The following is a 15,702-nucleotide window of genomic DNA, read 5'->3' as shown; positions in this document are numbered from 1 at the left end:
GGCGTCAGAATCGGAAGCAACATAACGCAGGCTCAAAACAGTGCTTGTCATTTTTTCACACCTATGTGATACGTGTGCTGCCGAATCTGCGTATGTCGGTGCCTAAGGCTTCCGACGCTAGTGTGAAACAGGCTTTAACCCTAAATTCTTGTATTCTTCTAAACTGGGTCACTCAATAAAATACCAATACTTAACTGGAAGAAAAAAAATAGAGTACTTACCTTTATGGGATATTTCAAAATCTTAGGGTTTTTTTTTCTGTTATACAAGTCGGAACTCGTTTGCACAGTCAATAGTCATCCACGTCTACCGGGGTCTAAATCTCAGTTTCAAACGACCCACCTTTTATATTTTCGCAAGATAAGCAAATTACATCGGGGGAAAAAACGGTTAATACAGTTCCATGTTGTAATGAGAATGGTAAAAAAAAAAAACCATGTAAAACATCTGGAACACATCTTATACTCTGAATCTCGCAATCACTTTTCGACTTGCAAATTTTTCCTATTGCTGAAGAAGGAAGAGAAAAACAAGATAATCAAAACGCATTCTTTCATTAAGCCTTAAGGTTTATTATAGTTTTAAAGTTCGAATTAGTCTTCTCGTGGGTTTTGAATTGAAGATTTTTGTCGAAAATACTCTGTTTTTTATGAAGTTGTTAATCTTTGTGGTAAAGTTTCAAATAAAAGCGGCAAATTTCAAAGAAATGTGGTGAGTTCTTTATTTAAGACATTTTGAAATTGGAGGACTCGCCCGTCTGTTCCCAGAGACATTTGATCCGCTAATACTAATAACTACTTATAAGTAGATATAACAGATATCACTTTTAAAGCTCTTAGAGCTATGCTAAAATATAAAAATTATAGGAAAAAATACGCTGTAAAATAAATTTAAAAAAACTAACAAAATGACAAACATTTAAGGAAAAAAAGCAAAATGAATTACAATTTAATACCTAATGAATTAAATATTAAATATTATATTCTATTGTCGTTTATACTAAATTTATTATTTATCATGAAGAACTTCACAAAATTGAAATCAAAATTTGATTTAAAAAAAAATTTTTTTTTCTTCTGGTATTTCAATTTTTGCAATGTTTTACGAAAACTAATTCGTAACTTAGAAGGAAATAGCTATCAAAAGACTGTCTGTAATAACGTAATGCAGTTCAGAATAGAAACTATCAATAACACTTTTATTTTAAAGCGCTGTTCTGGGACTTAAAATAGCCAGATTACTCATCCTTTACATCTAAAAAAACAGAAAGACGTCCGCTGAAACAAAGGCACATGGGCGCAGCCTAATTAAATCTTACGTAATTATAAATGACGTCATTTCAAAACGTTACTTGATATAGGTTGGCGTACGATAATGCAATTTATTTTGGTTGAGTGTTATTTAAATTGCTAACTAGAAATGTACTTGACAATTTCGACAAAACAGTGACAAAACCTATCGTTAAAATGGTTGGCACAATAACATCACAGTGACAATGTTTATAAATAAATATATATATAAATAAATACGTCCACCTGTAAGTTGAACTTTGTCATTGACTTTGGCTTGATGAACGTTTGTCACGTGACATTTATCGGCAGGGATTGTGATCACGTGGCTCTGTTGGCCCATTTCATTTGACTTGAAATAAAACGAAACGCCGTCCAAGGTCAATGAAGGAATGAATATATATGAGCTTAAACTTATTCACTGTGAATTATCATAAAAATCAGTTACGAATTCCCTAATGTCAAGGTTAAGGAAAAAACTGGGTCGAGTAAACATTGCAGTGCATTGTGGGACTTTCCTTAAGGGAACTTAATTTTGTCCCCTAAAACGATCCCACAATGCACTGCGATGCCAACTGACTAATAGTAACTTATATACCTATATATTTGAAAAGCAATACTACGCTCTATTTAAATCGTAAAAAAACAAATAACTGAATAAAATGCCTGGGGGAAAAGGTCTTAAGCCTTGATATTAAAAAACTTACACTCGCTCGTTCGTGATTTCATACAGACACTATCGACCAAATTCAAAACTCGCACCGATGTGAGGCTTAAGTTGTGAACAAAAAGAACTGGCGTGACTCAAAGCAATCTGGCGTGATTCAAAAGTCACGAATCACGCCAGATCCCTTTGTACACAACTTAAGCCTCACATCGGTGCGAGTTTTGAATTTGGTCTATTACCACGCAACTTAACCTAATTAGCAAAACCTAGTGTCATTCCTATTGTTTTCTATTGTCTTACTAGTGTAATTTAGTTACTAGTTACTGTTAGAGCGTCCGACTAGAACACTAGGTGGTGGGTTGGATTCCCATCAGGAACTCAAAAATATTTTCCGAGTTACCAATCTGCGCACACACTTCCTTCATACTCATCATTACTAATTATTTTAGTTTTCGTTCACTATGCATTAAAAAACTCACCTGGAATAAACCATCTAACATACAATATTTTCTATAGGTATCTCATAAGCTATACACCTAAGTCCACAATGGCTCACGGCCGAGTGTGTTACATGAAAATGAGGCATCCAGGGCCAAATGCAAAGAAATAATATGGTGTCAATGCAAAGTATACTCTTGTTCACTTGTTCCGTCTTTCTTTCCTTCTTACATTCAGAATAGCGAAAATTGTGCGGCATCAATTTATAAGAAAATGCTGTTAATTTGCCCTGGATGACTCGTTTTCAACCGGCCGTACGCCCTCCTTTGTTCAGAAGACATATCTACGTGCACAACCCCTCCTAACTCCTTGCCTCAGATTTTAAGTATTCTAGTGCATCAATCCTTTTCATTGTTTTCAAGTGTGTACATAGTTGTTGGACAGTGAAGTCTTCATTTGCCTGGACTAACCAATCTTCCAGCAATATCTTGGTAGGTTTTGGCTTTTCTGGGTTATCAAACGAATTATAGATGTTATATTCTATCTCCCACGCCGAAGCCAAGTGCCTCCAGTCCTTCAGGGTATTGCCAGCATTTTTGTTCATAAAGTTACACAGATTACGCAACTTATCGCTGTCAGGTGGAAAAACGTCCTTTATCGATCGGTCGTCTGAAACATGCATGAAAGTAAAAGAATTATGAGAGCTGAATCCTTTTCGAGCCGAAAACCTGAAACTACGAAATATTGAGCAACAAGCAAAATGTTATTTGATTGTACGGGCTAAGAGAAGCGAAATCAACTGGCTGCCATTCCTACTGCGCATGCTCAGAGAATTGATTTTTTTGTGGAGCAAGCGCAGTAAGAATGACAGGGGGTCGCATGGAGTCGACTCTGGGTTCCCTCAGAGGCTCTTTCGCTCCAGGACTTCTCGATCGGTCGTGCGTTTCGTTTTCACGATGCGAGAACCTACTTAGCACTCACTCAATGTGATGTATTCAGAAAATATGTTGTATTCTATTTTATGAGTACATTACATTAACTACTTGCTAGGCTCTCCCTTTTCGCAATACATTTTCGTTTCCAGACCCTACTCATTAACCAAACTACGATTTTCTTTATGATGAGGCTCTGGGTACTAGTATGTTTCGCGATAACGAAACACACGACCGAGAAGCACTGGAGCGAGAGAGCCTCTCAAACCCAGTGAAAATTGGGGCATTTTTCTTTTGCATCATTCAACTCTAAGTAATTGTCCCTTATGGCATACTTCTTGCTTGTAAGCTTATACGATTATGGAATTTATCATATAAGAGATGGCTTACCTTGTAAGGAAACTCCCAATGTATCCAAAAAATCTTTTACATCCTTTCTTCGACGAAACTCTTCAATAAGGTTTCGAAAGTGTCCTCCCTTAAGTTTTTCTGGCTCCAAGGTGCTGTACGCATGCAGGAAGAGCTGATTTGCTGGATTATTTCCCCTTCCAATCTGCTGTAAATCATCTTTGGGAACCTTTAGTTTCTTCCCAAGTTTCTCCCAGTTATTCAGTGGGCTTTCTTTATCCAGCAGCAGTGCTACCTCGTCACAGAGGTCATAATCATTCAATAATGTCTCACCGACTTTCTTGTTCCAGTTTTCTTCTGATGATTAAAGGTAAATAAATAAAATAAATAAATCTTTATTTAAGTGTCTAGTCGTGCTTGCGCTTTCGCACTAAACACTTTTCACACACACCCACACTACCACTACTTTCAATGTTCTATGCACACAACGCTCGACTCACATGTTGATTTTTACGGAGGGAGGAACCCGGAGGAAAACCTTGTAGCTTAGGAGAGAACAACACATCACGCGTGGCGACCGCAGGGCTCTAACCAGCAACCCGATCCGTCGGACTTACAGAGATGAAAGACGACGCATTAGCAGGGGGGCTACCAAATGAAGTACATATATGAAGTTAATAGGTTAAGTCAGTTGTTTAGGGGCAAGTTCAACACGATCTAAATTAAGGACTTGCTTTTATTAATTTACAGTTAGGAAGTGTGGACGTACCGGTAAATACCCCCTCTCCCTCAGAGATCTGTTGAAATACTCGATACGGGGTGTCTGTAGTGACTATTTCTATACGAAAACATGTTTTATACATTCATTTCTGCCATTTGAATTTTGGAGATATTTGAGTCTAGAAGGGTAAGTGTAGGTAACGGGTTGACCCACCCCTCCCCTCTAAATCGGGTCTCAAATTACGACACGAACGCTTTACTGAGTTTTCCTTTATAATTCTCCGATCGCTCACTAGGCATACACCATATTGAAAAACATTGTTGATTGAAAATGTAAAATCATCGAAGCGTAGACCGAAGGGTGTTCTGGGTAAACAGTTAATAAGGCTGCACAAATGGCCACCCCTGTGATTTTTCCAATTTTAAAACTTATTTTTCTGGGAAAATCAGATACAAATTGAACATCTAAGACTAGATCTAGAATGCAGTGGAATTGAGCTTATAACTTACCAGATATTTTTTTAGTGATCTTTCTAACCACGTCATCTCGACTCATCTCTCCTAGTATTTTTATCAACTCTGTGACGGTGGCAGAGGATACGTTTGGCACTTCCAAAAGAAGTTCAGTAGGACTATGTTTTGTGCTATATTTACACCTCTTCTTTACGTCATTAGGCGCATCTAGAAGGTCAGCCAGGTGTCTCCAGTTTCGTATAAACCTGTATTCATTATCCAGGCGGAGACAAAGTCCATCCAAAACACTGTTCTTTCGTTTGAAGAGATTAGCGAGGGCTGAAAGAGATTAGAGGTAAAAAGACATCATTTGATTGTTATTTGCTATAAATGTTTTGCACCATCACGTGCCGGCGCCATAATCGAGCCTAGACTGACTGTGGTTAGATGGCAGAACAATAAAATCCCTTTGCTCTTGGGAATTGAATTCTTACTCATGTAAAACGATTGTATTGTTCCTGCCATCGAACATGGCTGCCATCACGTGATGGTGCAAAACCTCTATTTCAACAAATCAAAGTACGTAAAAGCAATTTTTCATTCCTCGCCAGACAAAAAACTTTTCATTTCTTTTCCATCCTCATGGAAGCGTAGGTACAAATAATGATTATATAAGATTACAACTGTTTCAAAAAGGTTGGCGAAGGTTTTGTTGCATGTTGCATACCAAGCTTGAAATGTATTGTGGGTAATATATAAATAATGATTGTAGCTCTAGAGGAACTGTCTTAATACTGCCCACCATGGTTTTACATTGGTAATACATTGGTTATACAAAGACCAACTGAATAAATAGATGTTTTTGCATGGAACAAGACATATTCCAAAATAAGTACAGAATTATTTTACTTTGTTGTCCAGTCTTATCACCAAGGGTGGCTGCTGCCTGTCCAGTCCTATCACCAGGGGTGGCTGCTGCCTGTCCAGTCCTATCACTAGTGGTGGCTGCTGCCTGTCCAGTCCCATCACCAAGGGTGGCTGCTGCCTGTCCAGTCCCATCACCAGGGGTGGCTGCCGCCTGTCCAGTCCTATCACCATGGGTGGCTGCTGCCTGTCCAGTCCTATCACCAGGGGTGGCTGCTGCCTGTCCAGTCCCATCACCAAGGGTGGCTACTGGCTGTCCAGTCCCATCACCAGGGGTGGCTGCCACCTGTCCAGTCCCATCACTAAGGGTGGCTGCCACCTGTCCAGTCCCATCACTAAGGGTGGCTATTGTTTGTCCAGTCCTATCGCCAGGGATGGCTGCCGCCTGTCCAGTCTCATCACTAGGGGCACCATCTGTGCAGGATGTAGATGTCCTTTCTGTAAATGAGAAATAAGAAATATAATTATTGCATGAATTTACAAACTTCTAAGTGTCATTTTTCATATCATTAACTTAATACAATTATATGAAGTGTTTGTTATTTTTAATTAATAGCCTGCTTATCAATGTTAATTAAAAATAAATACCAATATATTATTATAATATTAGATAATAACAAAGTACCTTGATTGTTTCCAAAAATTGAAATAGAGATTTTATCATTTCCTCTTCTTTTAAAACTGCCAACTACAGTCTTATTGTCTTGAAGAACTGGACCAGCATCTTCCAACTTTTCATAATCGTCTGCACCAATACCATACACATAGGGGGGAAGCTGATCATGATTATTCAACTTTACGCAAATCCATATGGGGGATTTAATTTTTTTATCATACATTAATCCATTAATTTCTTCTCCTAGTTCTCGAGCTACTAGAATCTTTTTGCTGTGTTTTTTCAAGAAATTGCTGTCATTGAAAAGTTGGGAATAACATGGAAAAAATATGTGGCCCTGAACTTTAACGAAGTTATGAGGTAAAGAATCAAGTGTACATTCTTTTGGTTTACTTGGCTTTGAAAAACGATGAAAAGAAACACGTACAGTAGCTTCATTTCTTTCTTCTTCAAAATCTGGATCATACATACAAACATAGTATTTAGACTCCTTAAACTTTGTTTTGTCAGCTGATTGTTTGATATACATTTTAATAAAGCTTTTAAGATTGGCATCATTCTTAACAATACAGCCATAATGTCTTCTTATCTCTTTTCCATTTTCGTATATCAGTTCAACAATGGCTGTCCCTTCTGTGCCATCTGGCTCGAGAGGATGTAGCCCGGCCATAGCTGTATGAAAGACAAGGCTGACTTAGCTAAAAAGCTATAGAAAATAGAAAATGAATGAATAGAAATCAAATAAACTAACAAATGCATGAATGAATGGATGGGTGGGTGGGTATAGTGAAATGGATGGATGGATTGGAATTGCAATAGGATGAATAGCATAGGATAGGATAGAATAGGTTTGAAGGGCATTTGATATTTTTCTCTTATTCTCTCTACTTCATTATACACACCCAACACATAATTTATTATTACTGTAAGATAGTATATATTCAAAAATATAGTATAAGTATAATGAATATACTAAATTATAAAATCTTAATTGAAAATAGGATAGGATGGGATGGGATGGGATGGGATGGGATGGGATGGGATAGGATAGGATAGGATAGGATAGGATTGTCATGATACATGTCACACTCGCTGTCACAAACAATAACATGATAACATGAACTATTTCACCCCGGCCTGCTCTCAGTCTGACCTCTATCGATCTAGCTCAGCTGGTAGAGCATCAGTTTTACAATTCCGAAGGTCGTGGGTTCGATTCCCAGCGAGGTCGGAAATTAATTTTTCCAAATTTAATTCCAAGGGTCTTTCGCCCAGAAAAACCTCGTTCCCAAGCACTATAACTTATCTATATTTCTATATCTTCATGCATAACATGATAACATATACTTGACCCGGTCTTATAATTACACTTGGATATGTACTATATTGTGTAACCCCAATCAAGACCATCTATATTAGTATACAGAAATAAAACTATAATTGTTAGAATAATTAAAGGATAGGATAGGAATGGATTGGAAAGGATGTGATGGTAAGATAAGTGTTTCAATATTAACTAAAGTGTTTTACTCGAGTAATCGGTGAAACAATCACATATACTTCGACTAATAAATAATGATGATAAAACTAGATATACAGGTTAAAAGATTATAGAAATTAAAGAATTAGAAACTTTGATGAAGATAAAACCACATGACAACTCGATTCTGGGAATCTTGGATCAAATTGACTCAGTGATTTTCATATCAAATTTGCGATAATCAGAGAAGCATTTCTAGTCCTGCTGGGCTGAATTTACGTAAAACTAAGATATAATATCTTTTTTACCCACCTTTTTGCACTTTCTAGTACTTTTAAGGGTATATATTTTCGGTTTATATACGAAGATAAGTTCTCTACTTCCGCCTTTTATGAAACCAGTAGCTCAGGGGGGTCGCTTCAAGGCGATGTCGCTTTCGTGATGTCACGCAAACCACAGGCTTCCCATAGCAAGACAAAGCATTGCTCATAGCTCCAGGCGGTTTGAACGTGGATCTCCTTTCTCCTCTACCAAAAGCAAAGACCCCGACCAAAAGTGTTTTGGTGACGACGTTTTCAATTCATTCTTATCCATATTATCCTCGTTGAACAGGTTAGTCAGAACTACCATAAATTGCATTGCCATGATGGCCTCGCAAAGAACGGGTCTGTGCAGTACATTTTCACTTTTTCACGCTTGTGTTCATCAGGTTGTATCGCCGAGGGTGGCTTATTGGGCAAGTTTATTACACCCGGCTTCGGCCTCACAAAAGTCGAGTTTGTGCAGTGCTTTTTCTTCGGTTCCCCAAACTGCTCCTGTTTATATAACTATTTATTGAATTATTTTGCTTTTGGAAGATTCTAGTAATTTGCATGTAATTTGGTGCTCTATTGTTTCCGCCATTTTTGTTGTCCCTTGGTTGCACACCTTAAGGCGCGATCACACGGAACAATTTACTTTGCAACTTGTCGAATATCGCAACGGCGTTGCGGACACAAGTTGCATGGAGCATTGCAGCGTGTAGCCTATATCGCAATTTGAAAAATGTTGCGAGTCAAGTTGCAGCAATCGTTGAGAAAAGTAGGCGGCGTTTTGAGTTTTTGCTGGTTTTACAGTGAATCAGGGGATTACACTACGAAGCTTGGTCTCACCTTTCTGTCTCTTTGGTCTCACTGCAGAACCCTTTGAACACCGCTTATGTCTTAGCTGAGACTCAAAATATGTTAAGGAGGCTCTGGGTAGTTTTGATCGGGCACACCTAGCCGCATTGAAACGGCTACAACTTCGTCAACATAAATTAGTTTAAAGCGGCCTTTTCATTATGACGTAATGATGATATCATGGAAATCGTTTACCGCTTATTTTCTCGAAAACTAGACCTAAACTTTCAAAGCGACTTGCACCAGTCGATATTATTCATCAAGGCACTCAACATATTGCAATATGAAAAAAAAGTATGAGAACGTTTTCCAAATATTACGCCATGAATATTTTCATGGACTTTTACTATTATTTCCAGCGTGTCAACTTTATACCCTCAAAATCGGGACTTTAATTTAGTGGATTCAATATTTTTAGTAGCTAGAATATAGGTACGGATATAGACACTGTCCTTATTGAGTATGAATTCAATTGTGACTTTCTTTCTTTCCTTTGTTCCCATTTTTAGTTATTGATTTCGGCCACGCCTCGTTCATCACACTACTTTGACAATGTGATGACGCAATTTATCGTCAATAAGAGGACAGACACATGAAAAACGGATGTCTATTTGTTAAATATATCTTCAAATTTAGTGGCTAATAATCCGTATCCCTTTTTCTAAAAACCGTAAATAATCCATCATAATGAAACCCTGACAGAGCCTCCCAAATATACGACAAAAAACAACTTGTTAAAATGGCTTGTTTATTATCTTTTCCCGAAGGCAATGCATATGTATATAGCGAAACGTGAAAAAATATCTTGCATTTATTACAACATATGTGTACTTGTTCACACACTTAGCTATATTATATATTTTCAGCCATCACTACCCGTACGGGGCTCTTTCGTGAGGTTTGCTCCACGAGCACTACTACTACTACATTTAATATATACTGAATATGAGCGGCTGTATTGTAAACGATAAACAACTCTAGCCGGGGCTCGTACCCGAACCACAGCGGTGAGAAGCGAGCAGTGGTGGATCCAGCTATGGGGTGCAGGGGGTGGGCTCTCCTCCTGAGAAAAGCTGACATTTTAAGAATTGTTGCCTATTAATCTTAATCAATCCTTTGCTCTACACTTTTTGTTGTTGTTGTTGTAAATGCTATACAAAATACGCTGTATCTCACCGTGAATTATTTTGAATATCACATATAAAAATGCTGCTTGCGTAGAAATAACTCTAGAAACTAAAATTTTCTAGTTTATCCGCCCCTGGCGAGCCGTAAAGCAATAAGCCACCCACAGTTTTGCAGTCTTCCAGTTTTCTTTTCTTTTTCGTTTTCGTTTTCTTTACTTTTAGACATATACTTCCTTTTGCAATTGCCATTCTTTCAGTTTTTCTTCCAAAAAGACTTTTGCATCATGACAACCTATTTTACCCAAATGATAGCAAAGTTCATTAACAGTAAAGTCCGGGCGTGCATCCACTAACCATTTGAGTAATATCTCAGTAGGACTTGTTTTCTGGCTTGGATCAAACTGGGAATAAATTTCGGGTTTTATTCCCCAACAAGCGGCCAAATGCTCCCACTTTTTCATACCACCAACTTCTTTGCTTTTGTTTAGATTCAAACACAGTCTCCACATTTTCTCACTACTAGGAGGGAAGACATCTTTCATGGATCGACAATCGTCTTCTGAAAGAAAAGGTGAACAACAGTAAATTTAGAAAACTTTACTTTTTCATTGTCTCTGAAATCATGGAAAATGTTTTCTGCTATGTCTTAGCGATTCTGTGTTCCAAATCCTAATAAATATTTGAATTCTTAGTTTGAATGATGCTGAATGAATGGATTATTAAGTTTTTTAATCAGAAGCCTATTTCACAATATGCGAAATGGATTGCAATGCATTGGAAACTCGGATGGGGAAAAAAAAGAAAAGAAAATAAGAAAGAAAAGAAAAAAAAAAGAGGAAAAGAGGATAGGAAAATGAAAAAAGAGAAACGAAAACAAATGCATGGAATTGAATGTATGAAATATGTGGGTTTAGGAAGAAAAGGAACGTAACTATCGGACAGAAAAGAGAAGAGCAAAAAGCAAATAAGGAATAATATGGAAAATGATTGAAATAAAAAGAGAACGAAAACTGAGAAAAAAGGAAAGAAACTAAATTGAAATAATAAACTTCGGTTAAGTGGTACCGAAAGCTCGAAGGAATGGTGAAGGCTTGTCTACCACATTTACAAGTTGTTGGAAACTTCCATTCGTCAAATCCTCTGCATCCATCGTTTGATACACGTAGTCCTCCAAAAGGATTCTTGCTGGATTGCTTACTATCTGTTCCAGTTCGTCATCTTGCAATCCAAATTTGCGGCCAAGAGTTCTCCAGTTATTTCTTGTTTCCTTATCAAGCATAGTTGCAACTTCTTTAAACAGTCGCTCGTAGCGATATATTGCGGCATTTAGCTGGCAATTCCTTTCATATTCTAAAAAAAAAGATAAAAAACCGCATTTCTATTTAACAAGTTGTATAGGTTGTGTCTAGCGTGTTGGTAATATACAATATTTAAAAAATATTATAAATTGGAATAATGAAGGGAATAATTGATTTAGCATAATTTTAGACTTGAATATCAGAGAAAAGTCTAAATTCAGGATAAAAAAAACGTTTTAGTATTACTTCCGATCTGGAAAGCTTTGGAAAACCTCATAATCAGTGAGCATGAGCAGTGATTATCGTCTCAGAATCAATGGTCGCTCGACCAATTACAGTTCGAGAAACTCTATATTCAAGTCTGAAATTATACAAAATACTATTTAGACAATTTGGATATGAGCAATCGCGCGCTCTGATTGGCTACTCTACTACCAGGCTATCTGCTCATATACCATTTGTAGAGAAAATTCATGGTTGGATTCCATTCGTGCAGCTATCGACAGGTTTTTGGGAATATATTTTATATGAATTAAATAAAAACGCGCTATTTATTCATGATCCAGTGATTGTCGATATAATAAAACGGTTATTCCACTCACTCTCGTCGTACACGAACACGGCCAGGAGGCCTCGTTGGCATGAGCTTATGTACGACTCGAGGTGCACGATGGCGCGAAGGTATGTTTATCTTCGAGTGTTGAAAATATTTCACAAGCGAACGAGTGAAATATTTTTCAACACGAGAAGATAAACTTTATGTCTCCAAGCCAACGTGTAATTTTCTTTTTATTATATAGACACACATTCACAAACAAAAACTTGTTGAAAACATTGGAAAAGACGTCATCGATATCTTCACTAGTGAGGATATGGAAAATATGTCATTTATGTCCCGGATGCAGTTCGTATGAAAAATACTGTATGGTTCTCTATGCGTTTATGAGGGGTGGATCCAGGATTTTGTTTGGGGGGTGTCCCAAGTTGGTCTCTCGAAAGATGACGTCACATCCAAGATGGTGGCTTCCTAACAATGGAATCTGATTACGTCAGATTAAGAGTATGTCCGATGCTAGGGGGATGTCCGGTGCACCTATGGCTACCCCCTGGATCCGTCCCTGTTTATTGAAGACTACTTGAGTTCACACGAGCTGTTACAAGTACAAGTCTATATTGAGGAATGGGATGTATAACACGTCACTAGGTAGCTAAGTATCTCGTAAAAATACGAGTGGTGTATTTTGTCGATAAAATACTGTCTACATATTGATAAATAATATATGATTCACTAAAAACTATTGAATGGAATTCGTATGAGTGGGAATCATACGCTAAATTCTCATTCAAATGTGCGTTCACCGTGCCCTGACTTAGATCAGCCCAGAGGTTGTTTCAGGGTTCGATCTGTGAGTTAGCCGTGCCCTGACTTAGATCAGCCCAGAGGTTGTTTCAGGGTTTGATCTGTGAGTTAGCCGTGTCCTGACTTACATCAGCCCATAGGTTGTTTCAGGGTTCGATCTGTGAGTTAGCCGTGCCCTGACTTAGATCAGCCCAGAGGTTGTTTCAGGGTTCGATCTGTGAGTTAGCCGTGCCCTGACTTAGATCAGCCCAGAGGTTGTTTCAGGTTCGATCTGTGAGTTAGCCGTGCCCTGACTTAGATCAGCCCAGAGGTTGTTTCAGGGTTTGATCTGTGAGTTAGCCATGCACTGACTTAGATCAGCCTAGAGGTTGTTTCAGGGTTTGATCTATGAGTTAGCCATGCCTTGACTTAGATCAGCCCAGAGATTGTTCCAGGGTTCGATCTGTGAGTTAGCCATGCCCTGACTTAGATCAGCCCAGAGGTTGTTTCAGGGTTCGATCTGTGAGTTAGCCGTGCCCTGACTTAGATCAGCCCAGAGGTTGTTTCAGGGTTTGATCTGTGAGTTAGCCGTGTCCTGACTTACATCAGCCCATAGGTTGTTTCAGGGTTCCATCTGTGAGTTAGCCGTGCCCTGACTTAGATCAGCCCAGAGGTTGTTTCAGGGTTCGATCTGTGAGTTAGCCGTGCACTGACTTAGATCAGCCCAGAGGTTGTTTCAGGTTCGATCTGTGAGTTAGCCGTGCCCTGACTTAGATCAGCCCAGAGGTTGTTTCAGGGTTTGATCTGTGAGTTAGCCATGCACTGACTTAGATCAGCCTAGAGGTTGTTTCAGGGTTTGATCTGTGAGTTAGCCATGCCTTGACTTAGATCAGCCCAGAGATTGTTCCAGGGTTCGATCTGTGAGTTAGCCATGCACTGACTTAGATCAGCCCAGAGGTTGTTTCAGGGTAGGATCTGTGAGTTAGCCATGCCGTGACTTAGATCAGCCCAGAGATTGTTCCAGGGTTCGATCTGTGAGTTAGCCATGCACTGACGTAGATCAGCCCAGAGGTGGTTTCAGGGTTCAATCTGTGAGTTAGCTGTGCCCTGACTTAGATCAGCTCAGAGGTTGTTTCAGGGTTGGATTTGTGAGTTAGCCATGCACTGACTTAGAAAACGCATTAATAATTCATGAAGAAAACACAATAGAAATCATGACCATGAAGGTGATTTTATATCTGATAAAGATTCGTCTTCATTTGCATAAACTTTAACTTGGATTTTCTCTATCAAACTTGGTTCATTTCGTAAAAAAATCGGTACACAATGAGAACAAACATCATAAGTTTTCTAAGCCGTTCAATAATCTCGCAGATCGTGGTTTATCGGGTCTAAAACCACTCGGCTGCGCCTCGTGTTTTATACCCGATAAAACACTCCTGCTCGTTTATTAAACATTACTTAGATGATTCCAGAGGTTGTTTCAGGGTTCAATCTGTGAGTTAGCTGTGCCCTGACTTAGATCAGCCCAGAGGTTGTTTCAGGGTTGGATTTGTGAGTTAGCCATGCACTGACTTAGATCATTCCAGAGGTTGTTTCAGGGTTCTGTCTGTGAGTTAGCTGTGCCCTGACTTAGATCAGCTCAGAGGTTGTTACAGGGTTCAATCTGTGGGTTAGCTGCGCCCTGACTTAGATCAGCTCAGAGGTTGTTACAGGGTTCAATCTGTGAGTTAGCCATGCCCTGACTTAGATCAGCCCAAAGGTTGTTTCAGGGTTCAATCGGTGAGTTAGCCATGCCCTGACTTAGATCAGCCCAAAGGTTGCTTCAGGGTTCAATCGGTGAGTTAGCCATGCCCTGACTTAGATCAGCCCAGAGGTTGTTTCAGGGTTCAATCGGTGAGTTAGCCATGCCCTGACTTAGATCAGCACAGAGTTTGTTTCAGGGTTCTATCTGTGAGTTAGCCGTGCCCTGACTTAGATCAGCCCAGAGATTGTTTCAGGGTTCAATCTGTGAGTTAGCTGTGCCCTGACTTAGATCAGCTCAGAGGTTGTTTTCAGGGTTTGATAGAATTTGAAGGTTTGAAATATATAGGCACGTAAACTGTGCGAAATGCTGTAACACATTGGAATGTTATTCGTACGAGTGCTTAACGTAGTATTACATGCAACTATCAGGGGAGCAGTAGTTACGTAGAAACGCGTAGTTAATTACGATAAGATACAATACGGCTACAGTCAGTAGGGCTAGGAATTTGCATGCCGTACTCGTTTCCCACTCATCCCTATGAAACACATTGCATATATGTGGCGAATAATCCTAATATAATATAATTTACCTGGAATTTCTTTTTCTATTAGATCGGCCACACCATTTCTTGAGATCGCCTTTAGGTTTCTCACCAGGACATTGACTGGAAGAGATGAAACCTTAGGCAACTGCATGAGTTCTAACGCTGGACTGTGTGCTGTGTTGCTTTTGCACTTCGCTTTTATTAACGTAGGGGCATTCAAGCGGTCTGCTAGATCTTTAGACCCATGGACCGAACACTCGCCGTCTATCATCGAGCACACACGGTTAAAATTCTGAGGTCGTTCTGCGATAAGACTGCTCAAAAAGTATTCCACTGCAAAGGAAAGAGGCTTAGTTATAAAGTATGTAAATTGTGAATCATCATCCACACCACCACCATCATCCACACCACCACCATCATCCACACCACCACCATCATCCACACCACCACCACCATCCACACCACCACCATCATCCACACCACCACCATCATCCACACCACCACCATCATCCACACCACCACCATCATCCACACCACCATCATCATCCACACCACCACCATCATCCACACCACCACCATCATCCACACCACCACCATCATCCACACCACCATCATCATCC

General features: G+C 39.2%; 2 protein-coding genes across 3 annotated transcripts; both read right to left on the bottom strand.

The window, feature by feature from the left end:
- Positions 1 to 696: 696 nt before the first annotated feature.
- LOC116291948 (uncharacterized) lies at positions 697 to 8,270 on the bottom strand. 2 transcript variants are annotated; one of them, XM_031699179.2, is made up of 6 exons: positions 8,180 to 8,270; positions 6,397 to 7,093; positions 5,757 to 6,209; positions 4,905 to 5,186; positions 3,717 to 4,031; positions 697 to 3,063 (listed from the first exon to the last, which is right to left on the bottom strand). In XM_031699179.2, exons 2-6 carry the CDS (start codon positions 7,055 to 7,057, stop codon positions 2,756 to 2,758), a joined length of 2,019 nt encoding a protein of 672 aa, XP_031555039.2. In that variant the 5' UTR covers positions 7,058 to 7,093; positions 8,180 to 8,270; the 3' UTR covers positions 697 to 2,755. The 2 variants fall into 2 exon arrangements, with proteins under 2 accessions (XP_031555039.2, XP_031555040.2); XM_031699180.2 differs by having other exon boundaries at positions 6,397 to 7,059.
- Positions 8,271 to 9,758: 1,488 nt separating this feature from the next.
- LOC116291950 (uncharacterized) lies at positions 9,759 to 15,413 on the bottom strand. The gene is made up of 3 exons (XM_089025174.1): positions 15,128 to 15,413; positions 11,220 to 11,504; positions 9,759 to 10,713 (listed from the first exon to the last, which is right to left on the bottom strand). Exons 1-3 carry the CDS (start codon positions 15,351 to 15,353, stop codon positions 10,373 to 10,375), a joined length of 852 nt encoding a protein of 283 aa, XP_088881300.1. The 5' UTR covers positions 15,354 to 15,413; the 3' UTR covers positions 9,759 to 10,372.
- Between the last annotated feature and the right edge of the window lie 289 nt (positions 15,414 to 15,702).

This window comes from Actinia tenebrosa, unplaced genomic scaffold (genome assembly GCF_029948245.1).
Source record: "Actinia tenebrosa isolate PJP-AT-01 unplaced genomic scaffold, QUT_ActTen_1.0 PGA_scaffold9__36_contigs__length_13948895, whole genome shotgun sequence".
Classification (NCBI taxonomy): domain Eukaryota; kingdom Metazoa; phylum Cnidaria; class Anthozoa; order Actiniaria; family Actiniidae; genus Actinia; species Actinia tenebrosa.
This window is presented reverse-complemented; position numbering and strand designations above follow the sequence as displayed.

Coding starts and splice junctions, on each gene's coding strand:
- LOC116291948 (XM_031699179.2), bottom strand. CDS start 7,057: ATGGCCGGGCTACATCCTCTCGAGCCAGATGGCACAGAAGGGACAGCC. Junction 6,210..6,396: donor AATTTTTGGAAACAATCAAG/GTACTTTGTTAT, acceptor TCTCATTTACAG/AAAGGACATCTACATCCTGC. Junction 5,187..5,756: donor TGATAAGACTGGACAACAAA/GTAAAATAATTC, acceptor AATCTCTTTCAG/CCCTCGCTAATCTCTTCAAA.
- LOC116291950 (XM_089025174.1), bottom strand. CDS start 15,353: ATGATAGACGGCGAGTGTTCGGTCCATGGGTCTAAAGATCTAGCAGAC. Junction 11,505..15,127: donor AATAGAAAAAGAAATTCCAG/GTAAATTATATT, acceptor CTTTTTTTTTAG/AATATGAAAGGAATTGCCAG. Junction 10,714..11,219: donor ACCATTCCTTCGAGCTTTCG/GTACCACTTAAC, acceptor CTTTTCTTTCAG/AAGACGATTGTCGATCCATG.